Genomic DNA, 15,504 nt, shown 5'->3' with positions numbered 1-15,504 from the left:
GATCCCATACTTAAATGAAATCCCTACAGGGTCCCCACCCTCTCAGTTCTTCTCCCTTCATAGCACTGCCAAATCAGTCCACAAGACATCACCTACATGGGGATATTTTTCCTTCTACATGACACCACTGACGCAACAGCATTTTTTTCTTATAGGGACACCATCAACACCATAGACAGGTCCTTTTTTTTTTTTTTTTCCCAGTGTCAGAGAAACATAGACTTTAGTGACATGACAGATGCAGGGGCATTTTTACCTAATGACCCCACTGATGCAGGGACATTTCTCCTTTCAGTGACACCACTGATGCAAGGGTATCTTTCCCTTCCAGTGACTCCATGGACGCAGGGACCTTTTTCCCTCCAATGAAATCACTAACACAGATACATTTTTCCTTCCAGTGACTTAAAAGGCCTAAAGGCAGCTTTTTTTTTTTTTTTTTTTTTTTTTTTGGGACACCACTGACGTAAGGGGCATTTCTTTCTTCCAGTGACACCACCAACATGGAGGTTTTTTTCTCTCACACTTCTGCTGGGGAAATTTTTTCTACATCACTGTTAGCCCCATATTTTACTGCAGGATAAGACGTGTACTGCTGTCAAACTCAAATGTTACAAATGTTTTGGTGCACCATATTGCTTGTATTGCTTTTAACCCAACCCCACCCTCCGGGGGTGGCGCAATTTGGCATCTTTGCCTTGGGCTTTGGATGACCTTGTCCTGCAACCGCCCAGAGTCCCTTGGATTTTAATTCCAGTTTGGCCAATCACTTACAAGTAAGGTTGGATTCTGCTTGGTTGCTTTCTTGTATTACAGCAAAAAATGAAACTCTCCTCAGATGCCTAGGGTCATTACTTTCATTCATATACAAATGTGTGCATCACAGCAGAACTCACAGGGGGCTCGTCACCGGTGCCAATGACAAACATGCTGACTTTAAGATATCCCCTAGCCCCAGCATTCTGGTCATCAGGATCCTGGAGAAGGACCCATTTTCGCATGACTGCATGACCTATTAAGAGGAAAAAAAAATAAAAATAAATTCCATTTCCTGGCTGTCACCATTCTCCAATCATTAAAAAAAGAAAGAAAAAAAAAATACAGGCAATATAACAGACAAACTGAATTTTAAGGAACATTTCTAGATATAATCAGAGATAGATATTGAGGGACCAGTTACAGTTACCTAGAATACATTTTTACTAATAAAAACTATTTCCATCTATGCAGAAGTCTGTTATCTTCTCCCCCTGTCACTTTAGTCAATGTCACTGAACAGCAACAGAATGAGCTCCATGAAAACTGCAGTTCTGAATGTAAAATATGAATTTGTAATATTTCATAATTCTCAGGAAAAAAAAAAGCTTGAGCACAAAAAAAAAAAAAAGGAAAATACATAAATATTACAGAATAATTTAAAGCAGGGAAATACATTTTGTATTACCACAGCCAAATTAAAAAGAAAAAAACTTTGAAAAAAAAAAAAGAAAATATATTTTCTTACTTGGTTCATCGTATATGAATCCAACATCAAGCTAGAATTGTAAAGAAACAGTTTGTTATACATTCTTTGAAAGACATTCACAATGCATTTAAAAAAATATAATAAACTATAATATAGACTGTAACCAATTTTCAGTGGTCTTAACCGAACACACAGCACGATGACAATAAAAGCATAGGTTGTGCTGCCTGTAGCTTTGCAGTGACCTCCTATATAATATTTAAGTATCATTGTGCCTGTGAAGGGAGTTCCCACAGATATCCCAAACACCAGGAAGCCAGTTCACCAATAAAAGGGTAATATCCCCAGGCAGGGCCACCGATAAGGCCGTTCAACCGATTCCCTTGTACCAGGCCCGGGCCACATAAGCTCAGCAGGGGGGCCCAGGCAGCTTTATTGCTAATCTTATGTGGTGCAGCGGTTTTCACATAGATAACCGGGTTAGGTCAGGCTGATAGGTTTGCCAGGACTTCAAATGCATATATCTGGGCCCCATCAGTCCAGCAGAGGGGCTCAGGAGTATGAGTTGTAAAGAAAATAATCCTAATGGAAAATATAGGCTGCACACAATTTTAAGGCTTAACATGTTCGATATTTACTATTGGGTGATACATTGTATAGCGTTTAGGTGTCTTAAAATTACTGTAGTGTATTTTTACGGAAATTTTGCATTTGATAAATATTGGCCAATAGGTCACATCAAAATTTGGAATTATCACTATTTAGGGTATCTGCTTTCAGAAAATATATTATGCTTTGGGGGTTTTATGTAATCTTCAGGCCTAAAATGATTTGTTAAATGAAAAAACAAAACTGGCTCCGACAGAAAACCGCATAAACGATGTACCTTAAGGCTCATGGAATATCTATTAGTGAGCTTCTGCCAGGAAGCAGTCATTGCACACTGACAATCCATAAGCAGCCGAAGCATTCCTTGCCCCACAGTCGCACCTATGCCCACCTCTTGTATGCGTGCGCCTGCAGAGCCTTGGATGCTTATGATTTGCAGGGCACTGAGAGGGGAAGGGGGGGCCCTGTCAGGTAGGCGGTATAGGGCCCGATGATTTCTATCAGCAGCCCTGTCCCCAGGCTTCCTGACAGGGTTCCCCCGCCAATCATAGGCATCCAAGGCATTCCTTGCTCTGCAGACGCACATATACAAGAGGTATCTATACGTGCAGCTGTGGGGCAGGGAATGCCTCGGTAAGGTTGCATCGCACAGAATAATTGTATTTTCTGCAAAAAAGTTTGCCATCAAGTATGCAAACTTATTAAATTCACGGCCCATGTAAAACGGATACAAATTAAAACACCCTCCTAGGTAGGTGCTAGATGAGAGTGTATAGATGTGGATCTTTTTTGCTTACCAGAGAGATTGTCAGATACATTTCTATTGCTCTCTGCCTACCAGAAAGCAGGATATGTTCGTGAGGTCTGCTGAGGGTGCTCAGGTGCAGCTCAGCTTGTCTGAAGTGTTTCACACGGGTCCAATAGGGAGGCATATTGGATAGTGGGAGGAAACCTAACAAATTAGTGCACAGGCAATTGGTACAGCCCTGGTGATTGGCAGAAGAAAGTGCCTTGGTGCATGCTGGGATACTGTATAAATGCCAAGGTCACATGTGCTCTGGGTCTTTCAGCTAAAGAGCAGGGTCCCAGAGGGAGGGGGTAGCTGCCCCTCTGTAGAAGCTGCCATGCAGCCTCAGGTGGTAAACCTGAGGGCCTGAGAGTTAAAGAAGCTGAACCCAGAGGTTTTGCAGAAATTACTGGAAAGGAGACACTGGAAAGGATCTGATTCTGCCTACAGTGAGTGCAGATCTGTGTCGTAGGGCCTCTCCTGTGAGGGCCATCCCTTCAGCTAGAAGAGTCAGTGGACGGGTGTCAGTCAAGAGGATGCTAGAGAGTAACCTTAAGATAATGAAGTTCATCAAGTCTGCCGCTATAGAGAGCAAGAAGACTTAATTCTTCCATACAAAAAGCAGTGTGGTTAAAGTAGCGTTTCTGCTTCCACAAATAACCTGGTGAGGCCAAGTTAGTTGTCCTTATCTACTGTGAATAGTTCAACCTGGAGTATCCCACTATTCCCTTCTCCCATCCAAGTCCCACAATAAATATATAACTAAATCCCATGGACTGTTTGAGTAACGAGAAACTGTGAGTAACGAGAAACTGGGAGTAAGGATGGATGTGTGAATAATCCCCTAGTGACTGTCTGCAGGTAATCAGATGGAGACCCAAGAAGTCATCACACAAAGTCCTACGGGGACAGTGCTACAGAGTGATAACGGATGGGTTCTGGTTTAGGGTTACAGTTTCTGGTTAGGTTTTAGAACGGGTTCAGGTTAAGGGTTAAATAGGTATGAACTCCAACCCAAATTTGTGATATATTCTGTCTTACCAATCATTAGATGTGGTGGCTGCATTCGTTTTCTTTTAGGCTGTTTTCCTTTCTTTTTTAACCTGGTGATCCTGTTAGTCATACACCTCCTGTATTAAAAGTGTCCCCATTCTCTATAAAGGAGCACAGGGGCCACCTATGCACAGCAGCAATGTTAAGTCTACGGGCAGGGAAGTGTTGACAGGACTAGCAGATTTTGATGCACCAACAAGCTGCTGTGCCTGTTTAGAATGTGTTAGCTGGCATTTGGCATTACATTTTTTTCCTCTTGGGTTTTACATAAATACACCTGTTCGTGGTAAGTGGTTTGTTTCAAGCACTGAGCTGCTATATCTGTAGGACATCTTGTTCTGTAGAAAAACAGACTTACTGGCTGGATCACTAAGTGAAAATAAAGAAAAGGAAGCTTAAAAAAAGAAAACTATGCAGCTATCACATGTATGAACTGGTAAGCTGCAACATAATAAAGGTTTGCGTTGGGAGTTTAATACAGCTTTAAGTCAAATTTCGGTTAGGGTAAAAGTTTGGGCCAAGAGTTACATTTAGTAATTTGGTTTATGTTAGTTTTCGTACCCAAATTAATTTTCTGTTGTGAAACATTTTGGAACCCTAAATAGTCGTGGCAAAACCCTATCACACCAGTTTTATTTTGCCAACACAAAAAAGAGAGGAAAGAGCTACTCCCTTTTTTCAGCACAGACAACAAACCTTCGCAGTCCCAACCCCCTCCAGTGTGGTTTTGTTTTTTTACCTTGAATTCTCCTATCAAACTGTCAGCTCGAATAGACCCAGAGTTGAATAGCTGTGGAAAAAAACAAATTGTGCGTATTATACAAAAAGTGTTTCTCAAGCAATATGTTAATTTTATGAACTCAAACTGCAAACTATATAATAGGAATGCAAAGGTAATAGCCAGTAGAACAATTTGAGGTCTCAATAAAATCTCAAACTGGCCTAGAACCATGGTTATAAAAAGCCCAAAGCACCAATAATATGGGTAGGAGGCTTAACATAAGCAAAATTCCTCAAAAACATTAATCAGTAGATACAAAATCTTTATAAAACAACATTTTGGCCTAAACAGAACAGTCAGGTCAACATCAAAGTAAGTCTGTACTCCATTTTGAATTTTTTGGAATTCTGCATAAGAGCAGACCGCATAGATTTGCTTGCTATTATTTTGTTAGCCAGAAAAGGCTCATGTTTAGGTTCACTTTTCCTGATGTCATAGCTCTGAGGCCTGTCAGCTGCATTGCCTCTGTCCAATGCGACGGTAAACTCATTCTCATTGGACATGGGGATGAAAGTTGGTGGAACCGAGCCAAAATGGGTTTTTCTGGATCTTAAATGTAATTAGCAGGCATATTATGTCTTGTGTAAAGCCCTGTACACACAGGCCGAATGTCGGAAGACATCGGGCGGTTGAAATAAAAAACGATTGACATTACGCCTGTGTGTATGCCAGACGTGCAAGCTGGAAAACCAAGAGCAGTCCGGCTCACAAACAGCGCTTTCAGCCAATGGCTAAGAGTGCTGATCAGAGTGTTCTGGTGGCATTCCCCGCCGTCAGAACACAATAGCTCAGCGGCGAAGATCGCTGTACTAACGTTGGATCGTTAGTACAGCGGCTCCAACCGACTGCGGACAGTTTTTTTCTGTTGAGCCTGCTGGTTTGAATGGAAAAAAAGCGAATAGCTTGTACCAGGCTTAAGGCTATGGCTAGGTGCATGTCTAAGAAAATTCCCAGCTCAACTTCCCTTACTTAGGGCTAGATTACAGCTGATTTTCCTAAAGCATTTTGCTTTTTTTACACCTTTTTGGTGCTTTTTTTATGTGCTTTTGATGCATTCTGCATTTTTGGGGCGGTTTCTGTTGTCATGTGGGGGAACCAGCAAAAATGCAGTGGAAATGCATAAAAAATGCAAGCACTTTTTTTAAGCATGTTCGATTGAAGTCAAATGGAACCAAAAGTAAATGACCCTTTATAAAAAAAAGACAGTGGTAGAAAACAAACAGATGTGAATGTAACCCATAGGAAATCATGTTAAATGTAATGTAGTGCTTTTCTGCAAAATTCAGAAGTGTGAACGTAGCCTTAAAGTGGTTGTAAACCCTCACATCTACACAGTGAACAGCCTTAGATGATACACAGAGATTAAACAAATCTCCCTACATAAGTTTTACAAGTATATTTGCTGTTTTCAGCTTTCTAGGCTCTTTAGAAAGTGCACACCATGTTAGAAATTTTTCTTCCGGTTTCAGCAGTGAGTATGAGTGGGGACATACACTGGGGGAAGAGCCGATTCGAGGAAAGGCACACACCCCCAGGCCACATAGGCAGAGGAAGAAAGAAACTTGCAGAGCGGTACTGTGACTAGACAAGCTCTCTGCTAATCTATCTCCAAGTTACCTCCCTGACACAAATTTCTAGCTGCTTTTATCTCATGTGTCAGGGAATTTGTCAAAAGTTATCATGCTGATAACAGAGGAATGAAGCAGCAGAAAGATGTGGGGCTTAGGAGAGAGATAAGTAAACACTACAAATATATGCACCCATGTCAAATTTCAAGAATGGTGTTTACATCCACTTTAAACAAATGTTCCAGTATAACAGCTGGGAGAGGAGACTTGTAACATTGTATCTTGTATGCTGAAGGCTCTCATAGAGAAGTATGGCCAAAGCCTTTTGTATACTTCTGCACTCCAAAGACCATGGGTCAGTTTATAGCAGGCTATAGGCCGCTGTAGGCTGACATCACAGAGCCACTAAAGGCTCTAGAAGGACCCTGACCATATTGTTCGGATCCACCCAGCTGCCTGACAAGCTGGATCTGCCTTTCAGCACAAGGCTGAGAGCTGGGGTCAGCTGTGCCCACCATGGTCTAGCCCAGTGTTCCACTGAGCGCGGGAGGGGCAGAGCAGAGAGCAGTGACTGACAGTGAAAGGTGAGAAGACCGCGTTCTGAGCGATAAGCAGACATGCGATTGCTCAGTTCTTGGTCTTCGAGTTCTTGGTCTTCGAGCCGATGAGGGACAGCTGCAGCATCAACCTGATGCTGCAGCCTAGAGGTGAATATGTATGTTTGAGTTTATTTTTTTTTTTTCATATAACCCCCAAACTTCTCCTTTAAGTACTAAAGAGCATAGGTTGTCATTTTTGCTATCTGCAGTAGGGAAGTTTTTTGTTTCTTTGGAAGAAGGGGGGGGGGGGTGTGTGCTGTTGGAGTCAGCACTGTGTTATGGTTTTGGCCGAAAGGACAAAGCACTATAAAGGAATTTGAAATGGTTTAATGCAGAATTGCCCACTGAATTCAGTAAAAGGCCCTAGGAAAAAAAAAAAAAAAAAAGGGCCTGCAAATTTTCTCCTGATCTACGGTGAAGGGCCAAACAGCATTTGAAAATTTTGCAATTTCATCATTGGTTTCTTACGCGGATTGATATGGACTCATCAAACAGCTCAGATGGTGACATATTCACATTGTAGAAAAAGATCTGTAGGAAAAAAAAAATAATAATTTCAAAAGGGAGAACATAGAATGGGGCATGATCACAAGTAGAGATAAGATCAGGCGTGCTTGGCTCCTAGTACGAACCCACCTAAGATATCCTACCAGGAAGCGGTCACCTGTTCTGGACCAATCATTCCCTGCCCTGTAGCTGCACGTATACAAGGAGTATGTATACATAAGCTTGCAGGGAGGGTGATGTTCGCTTCTGATTGCCAGTGAGCAGTGACAGCTTTCTAGGGGGATAGCTCAGGTTGGTTTTTGGACTAGGATAAGATATAAAAATATTTTTATTATTTTTTATATAGGCTATATCTAAAGAGATGGAAGGAATTATAGAAAGTAGAAAAGCAGGTTATATTCTACTAAATTCAAAACTTTTGCCTAGTAAAGGAAAAAAAAAAAAAAAAAAAAAAAATCAGAAATTAGGTTAGGGAAATAAAAAAAAATATTCAACTTAAATAACTTATTTATTAAGTGCTAACACTTTCTTGGTCACCGGTCACTTGGCCCAAAAGGAGTTTATTACTACATAGCACACAAAAAAGGTGCAAGCTACGAATTGCTCATGTAAGACAACCAGATTCACATTATTGCCGACCCCAGCAGCTGCAAATACTTGCCATCCTTTCAGTCCCCCGCTGTTCAGTCTGCCTAGTGGTGTATAGTATAGCAATATACCGGGTACTGTTAGGTAAGGGGAGCTTGTGACTCATTTATCTCCCTCCAATGTGACTACATTGGTGCCTCACATTTGGCCACTCAGGACAGCCCCATAGGGGCTGGGAGAGAATTTGTCAGCCCTTTTAGATCCCTAATGTCTCATTAAAGAGAACCAATCACCAACTTGTCCCCTATGTGATGAAAACATTTTAGGAGAAAAAAAAAAAAAAAAAAAAAAAGGTACAGAAAGTAACACCCACCCAGGCACCTAAACCCCCCCCCCCCCCCAACCAAAAATTTAGAACCCCTGCACTGCATGAAAACACTGATTGTGCTGCACATGTTACATATCAATGGACACACCAGAGTGAGAGCAATAATTCTAGGCCCATTATTCAAGACTAACTCTAAACTGCTGCCCTATAGATGCTTTAAAACCAACCTTGGCACCCCAGATGTTTTGGAACTACGTTTCCCATGATGCTCAAATACACTGCAGAGTGCATGAGCATCATGGGAAATGTAGTTCCAAAACATCTGGGGTGCCAAGGTTCACCAACACTAGCCTAGAGGGTACCGAAGTTTGTTACCATTTCACAGGTGCACACAATTTTAAGTGTTGACATGTTGGGTATTTACTCATCTTTATCTATTGGATATTTACTCATATTTTTTTTTTTTTTTGTCGGGGAGGGGCTCTGGCGGTGTAAGGGTTAAAATGTTACTTATTCTGTGACTGTTTACATTGAAATCTTGGCTTCAAACCATAAAATATAAGATATTACTAGCGCAAGCATTTTAAAAACAACTCTATTACGATCAACGCTGAAGTTTCACCAACGATCCACTAGGTTGCACACCTGTGATGCAAATAGAGGAGCAGATGACAATTGAACTATTCATAGCTGGAGGTCAATGCAGAACATACCTCATCGAAATATGGGTTGTTTCCTCGTTTGATTCTTGTCCTGTGAGTCTGTCCACAGATGCTAACTTTCGCAACCGGTTTCACGTTGTTACCAGACAGTTGACGTCCTTCAATCACGCGAACACGAATCTGTAAAAAAAAAAATGAAAATGTTATGCTGAATCTTTCTTGCGTATGCTAAAACCATGTCATAGAAGAAACCATGACTATAGTCACCTTCAGCCAAAGAAACATATCACATGAATCAAAAAAGAAAAAAAAAACAAAAGCCTGGCCTTTTCAACGACATACAAATACCAATATGACAACTTTTTCTCCACAGACACACATTTTAATCACCTTGAACTGAAGGCGTACCAATTTAAAGCCACAAAACAGGTTTTATTCTGTGAAATAAAGTAACGGGATGTTTTACTTAGGCAGGTGACACGTGCCTATCCTTTGAACAACCACTTCGGGCGCCTCTGAAAATCAAACTACCAACAGGCTTTTTTTTGACCAGATTCCTCCTCTTATCAGCCACATGTCCTTGTATTGGAACATTTATAAACAAATGAAGATACCAAAAGTGGAGTCACTAGTGGCCATTTTATCCTTTCCCTCTAGAAAGTAGAACTAAAAAGGCAAGCACTTTTTTTCCCCACTTTAAAATGAAGTTAGGGGGGTTATAACCTTGTTTTATTTTTTGTCATATGTGCCCATTGGGGAGATTGGTTTCACTTCCTGTCTCATAGCTGAAACAGGAAGGGAGAAGAAAGCCTTCCAAAGTGAGGGCATCCCTGGGTATTGTCACCAGAATAGTGTCCCCATCAGAAGATCCCCCTCTTTTCCTTTTCTGGTGACAAGCCAAAATTTGGGCTTCTGTTTTTCACTTTTGGTGAGAACAGTAAAGAGAACAAATAGAGTGGGTGAATCTGCCTAACAGGGGCACATTGGTACATTTTTAAATCCCAGGACTGTGTATACAAATTAACCTTGCTCTTTTCTTGCTCCTTTAATTCAAGTAGAACTATAGGCAAAACTTTTTTTTTTTTTTTTTCATTTTGGATAGAGTAAGGGAGGGCCATAACCGCAGTTTTTTTTTCATCTATGTCCCATTGGGGAGATTTCCCTCCACTTCCTGTCCCATAACCAAAGAGGCAGTACTAGGAAATCCCTGGAACTTAAGGGAATTTCGTGGGGACCCCCAGGTCACCAGAACTAGTATCCCCATTGGAAGATTTCCCCTCTATTACTTTTCTGGAAACAACCCAAGATTTGGGATTTTTTTAACTTTCACTTTTAATGCTAATGGTGATCAGGACAAATGGAGGTAATGAAAACTGACAGGTGTTGTAATCCATCTCTACTCTGTCCGAAAAAAAAAAAAAAAAGTTTGCTTTTAGTTATACTTTAATAGTTCTGGGAGTGAGAGGAAAACCATCGCAGAGGGCACACCCTTTGACCAGTGCCATCTTAAGATTATAGGCCCCCGGGCAATGCAATGCAAATTAATCGATAAGGCTTTATTTATTGGTACCGCCAACAAAATCAGTGTTTAAACATTAAAACATTTGGACAATATAAAACAAGCTTGAAAAACAAGAAATTGAAAAAACAAGAACACAATATTAATTTCTGCACATAAAAAAAAAGTTAGTACTTACCCTGTCTTCCTTTCTGCCATGCTGGCTTCCACTTTAGGCTTCTACAGCAGTGCCCCCGTCCTTGCGGCTTGTGCTGCGGCTGTCCTGTTGTGTGCCTGTCTCCTGGCAGACCTTGGAAGCAGGCAGGTACGCCTGCTGCTGTGGGCATATCTCCATGGCCCGATTAGCCTGAGAGCAGTGCCAGGCTAATGACAGCTTACAAGTTCGGTGGCTGGGTCCAGTGAACGAACACACTGACAGGAGTCAGAATCGACTGTCCTGTGTGTGCCTGTTTCAGTGGAAGCAGACAGGCATTCCTGCAGTTGTGGGCTCCCCCTCCACAGCCCAGGTGGCTTGACAACAGCGCAGTGCCGAAAGGTACTTGCCACCTGCTAAGTTTGGCAGGGGGATGCACACGGGAGTCAGAAGTAATGCTTGGCTGGGTAGCTGGGCAGGTAGGGCCCCCTGGGCAACTGCCCAGCGCGACCATACGGAAAGATGGCCCTGCCTTTGACTGCTCTAAATGCATGAATACTGAGTGGTTTCTATAGATAATCCAATCAAAGGTTTGTGCTCTATCAGTTCACGTTGAAGGAAAACAAGGACGTACCGGGGCTAAAGCTACACTTACACCTTAGACCCCTCTATTGAGATTTTGAAATGAATCATACTTAAATAGCCAGACTGCATTGTATGTCACACTGGCTATTCTGCTGGTAGCAACACCCCACCAACGGCAGAATTACCAAGTCGAAGCTGTCACTCTATCCAATGGAAGACACTCCTCTGCTGGCTAAAAGCTGCAGGATCATTATTGTTAGCAATAGTAAAGTGGAACATCTAACTGGTAGAGCAAGCAAGACATTGAGACCACAAGAGAAGGTAAGGGGACTCTTAATGTTAGTGATAGGGCCATATTGTATTGATTCTAAAGCAAGACAGAGATGGATTGAAATTTGGCCAGTTCAGCAGGGAGCGTCTGAAATTGAAATCCATCCATAGCCATTCCCAGTTGTGAGAAGTCGATTTAATGATCAAGTTATTAATAAGCAATGCAGCTCAGATCAGTGTATTCTGATGAGTTCCCACTGTCAGCATACAACAATAGGGAAGATTCCGCCATCCACCTCGCTTGTATGGATGGAGGAATCAGTTTAGTTACTATTAGGAAAAAACTTGAGCCATGTATGGCCAATATAACATGTACAACTAAAGTTAACATGAATGTAAATGCTAACGAACTTCAGATACTTGCTACATGATGGTATGTTAAATATACTACTGAAAATGTTTTGTTACATCTGTTCAAAAGGGTACAAAAAAAATAAAAAAAAAATAATGAAAACGTGTTATTGAGAGTTGCCATGTGTCTTGTGCACAATTTCTGTGTCATCTCAAAATCTAATTATTCCTAGTTTTTTTTTTTTTTGGGGACTACAAAAGGATAAGTCTCTATTTTGTGCATAAGGGTGGGTTTGAGTAGTTCAACAGCAGAAAAATGGGCTGGCCCACTAGAGGACCTAGGAGTTGAGCACATTTCTCAATACTTGCAGGGTTTTTAAAGGATAAAACATGTTGAAATGTGCATGCGATATGTACTGCATATCCCTCCCCCCCCCCCCACACACACACACACTTCAAATACCACATCTTACCCCTTCACCAGGGCTTTTTTCTCGGAAAATAGGTGCAGGAACTCAACCATGACCCTCTCCTCCACAGTCACACACACCTTCCAAATCTCAAAAGAAAGTGGGTGTGGTCAAATTTTACCAACAGTGGGAGGATCTTAAACAGGCACTGAATACCAGGAGTGCCCAAGTGCAGAGTTTGGGTGGGGCGGCGGGGTTTACAAACAGTGTGCAGAGTTTAGGGGTGTGCTTCATACATAAGTGTGCTGCATACAGAGTGAAGAGTTGAGCCCTCCTTCACAGCTGCTTACCCCTGCATCCTCCATCCACATCTCACTTTCACCCCCCTTTAGCTCTGACCTCTGCATGTAATTCCCCCTTCACTGTCCCCATCATCCCCCCCCCCCCCTTCTTAAAAACTCCATCTTCCACAGGTCTTAGTTTTGTTGCTTTATTAAGCACCTAGCCAGCTCTAGCGCCTCCCTATAAACTTTACGTGGCTTAGTCTCTCCTACTTGCAGGGAGATCATCCAGTAGGGGTGTAGGCATCTGCAGTGCACCCTGGGCACCTGCATCTCCCTTGTCCCCATCCTGCACTTCGTTGGAGTCACTCAGGAGATCAGATGTGTGGGTGCTGTTGGGAGACGCGCTCTCACTTGTAAAACACAGAAGCCAGACTTCTGTGTTTACAAGTAGTAGTGGTGAGCAGAAGGCCTGAGTCAGAAGGGGTGAAACCGAGTTCCACCAAGTTCCAAATGAAAAAAGCTCTGCCCATCACCCTCCACCCAAAACTACAACTTTTGTAAAAAGATGTCCTTAAAGTTGGAAGGTCTGGTCTACTCTAAGCTATATGAGTGAAAGGTAAGTATATTAGAAGAGGGCTATTCCATTCACACACATCAACATTACCGCTACTGAATAATCCTGTACAAAAGGACACTGCTAAAAAAAAAAAAAAAAAAAAAAAAAGAAGAATCTGAATTTAGGATTTTTAAAAAAGGTGACCTTTTAATTTCCTCATCAAGTAAACAGATCTTATATGTTTCGCCATGGATTTACCTGGAAGTCTTGAGGTTTGTTTGAAAGAATCCTCCTGGTCTTCTTTCCTTTGGTAAGGCGTCGAGCGAGTTGATTTTCTGTCTGACCAGGAACACCTGGCATATGTGGGTTAAATCCTGAGTCAACAAAATCTCCATCTTCTTCATCATTATCTGAATGGGAAATGATTAATGGTGTGATTAGTGTAAATGTATACAAAGTTTTAGAGGGCGGTTGTCTGTGCAGGCCCAATCGAACCCCCCTAGGGGAAGAAATCCCCCCATAAATTTAGAACACAACTGTTCCAACCTTAGAATCGCCCTGTAATAAGCCTGTACCTGGAGAAGACTATCCTTGCCCCCTTCTTAATTCAGTCACACCAGCATGGCAAGCTAAACATACATGGCCTTTATTAGTCAGTCAACTGGACTTGTTGTGTAATATTGAAGCAGTTTTTCCATTAATATAAATAGCTTGCTCAATTTAATGTGAGAAAGCTACTGGGTAAAAGGTTTTCAACATCATAGAACAAGTTCAGTTGAACGTGACCAACTACTACCAGATAAACCATGACATGGATAACTGAGAACTTTCAAAGCCAGGTGTACATGCTTAGCTGGCCAACTTGGTCAGTTGGATGTTGCCTTACATCAGACTACCTTTGTATACCTATGGCAAGCTATAGCAGATTATTTCTTTACAGCCATCATAAAGAGCTTATAATGAAGCTGGTTCTTTAGTTGTTAATGGTGCTAGTTTATAATGGGCTGAGGGCTAGTTAAATTAAAGTGAAGGTAAAACACAGAAGGATTCTTTTACCAGCTCCTCCATTTACTTATGACTGAACACGGCAGAAAAATAACTCATACAACGTTTATAATAAGAAATGTTCGAACAAGGAAATCCTCAGCTGTGTATGTGACAGCTATTTATACATAACCATTTCTAGAGTTCCAAAGCCTAGTAAAGTGACAGTTTAAAGGTATGGCCACATGTTTTTAAACTACACCCAGACATGCATGGTTAACAGGAAGTGAACAGTGGTAATCCATGTAGGGATCCAACAAGAAGAACAGGTTTAGAAAAACCGCAAACAAAGGATTTGTTTCGCCTTAAACAAGCTCTATAGACTCTTCTCGGCAAACATGACGAATATGTTATAAAAGAAAAAAGAAAGTGTACAGTGCAGGAGGAGTTAACATATGACGTAGGTGCTAACCATACTAGGCGTCTGGAGACACTCCAAAGTTTAGCTGAAAATGGAAACCCCTTTATATGCATGGCAGGTAGCACATATCCTGAACCTAAATGTTCTCCTCAGTAGTCCTTATTATCAAATAATCTGGAAAAAAACTCAATTTCTGAATTTTTGACTACTTTTGAACCTCAAAAAAATCCCCCAAAAATGGGGGGTCGTCTTATACGCCGAGTATAATATCTCCAAGGTAACCTAAGTATAAGTATTACCGGTAGATGTAATCTCTCAAGACGCTGGCTGTGTGGGAATCCTGTACCGGTATACCGTATGTACCGTAGCTTCGGCTACATGCAGTGTACCGCGCTGAGCCAATCAGGGAGAGCGATGTATTCTATTATTGAATGCAAAGCCTGCTCGGATTGGCGAAGTAACATCAGCCCGCCTCTCTGATTCTGCCAATCCAAGCAGGCTTTGCATTCAATAATAGAATACATCGCTCGCTGTGATTGGCTCAGCGCGGTATACTGTATGTAGCCGAAGCTACGGTACATACGGTATACCGGTACAGGATTCCCACACAGCCAGCGTCTTGAGATTACATCTACTGGTAATACTTAGGGTACCTTGGAGATATTATGAGAGATTACATGTATTACAGTACTAGGGTACCTTGGAGATCTATGAGAAATCTGATGTTTTTCAATGGTGTTGCCTTGCTTCGGAAGGGGGGTAGTCTTATACGGCGACTATAGCCCAAAACCTATGTTTTAACATGAAAATTAGGGGGGTTGTCTTATACGCCCAGTCTTATACGCCGGAAAATACGGTATTTTATAGAAACCAGCCATATCAATTCTTAAAATGTAATTTTCAGTATGGGCTGGCATTAGATTGGTGGCTGTTGTTGAGTAATAAAGACAGTTCGGCTGTACAATTACAACAGTGGTTTCCGGCTGAGGTTTTCCTTACCAATAGGGCATGCCTCCCAGATCGCTCTACAGAATTACAGGTGAA

At 41.7% G+C, this 15,504-nt stretch overlaps 1 protein-coding gene across 3 annotated transcripts in view; it reads right to left on the bottom strand.

Moving 5' to 3' along the window:
- The window catches only part of MYOF (myoferlin), a 291,688-nt gene that overhangs the window by 141,858 nt on the left and 134,326 nt on the right, over positions 1 to 15,504 (bottom strand). For all 3 annotated transcript variants that reach the window (XM_082267590.1, XM_082267588.1, XM_082267589.1), the window contains exons 6-11: positions 13,314 to 13,465; positions 8,999 to 9,127; positions 7,331 to 7,393; positions 4,654 to 4,704; positions 1,505 to 1,535; positions 897 to 1,012 (exon numbers count right to left, since the gene is read on the bottom strand). In XM_082267590.1, the coding sequence (XP_082123716.1) occupies positions 897 to 1,012; positions 1,505 to 1,535; positions 4,654 to 4,704; positions 7,331 to 7,393; positions 8,999 to 9,127; positions 13,314 to 13,465 (542 nt within the window). The remainder of the gene's footprint in view (positions 1 to 896; positions 1,013 to 1,504; positions 1,536 to 4,653; positions 4,705 to 7,330; positions 7,394 to 8,998; positions 9,128 to 13,313; positions 13,466 to 15,504) is intronic.

This window comes from Pelophylax lessonae (assembly GCF_965119305.1).
Source record: "Pelophylax lessonae genome assembly, chromosome: 9".
In the NCBI taxonomy this organism is placed as follows: domain Eukaryota; kingdom Metazoa; phylum Chordata; class Amphibia; order Anura; family Ranidae; genus Pelophylax; species Pelophylax lessonae.
This window is presented reverse-complemented; position numbering and strand designations above follow the sequence as displayed.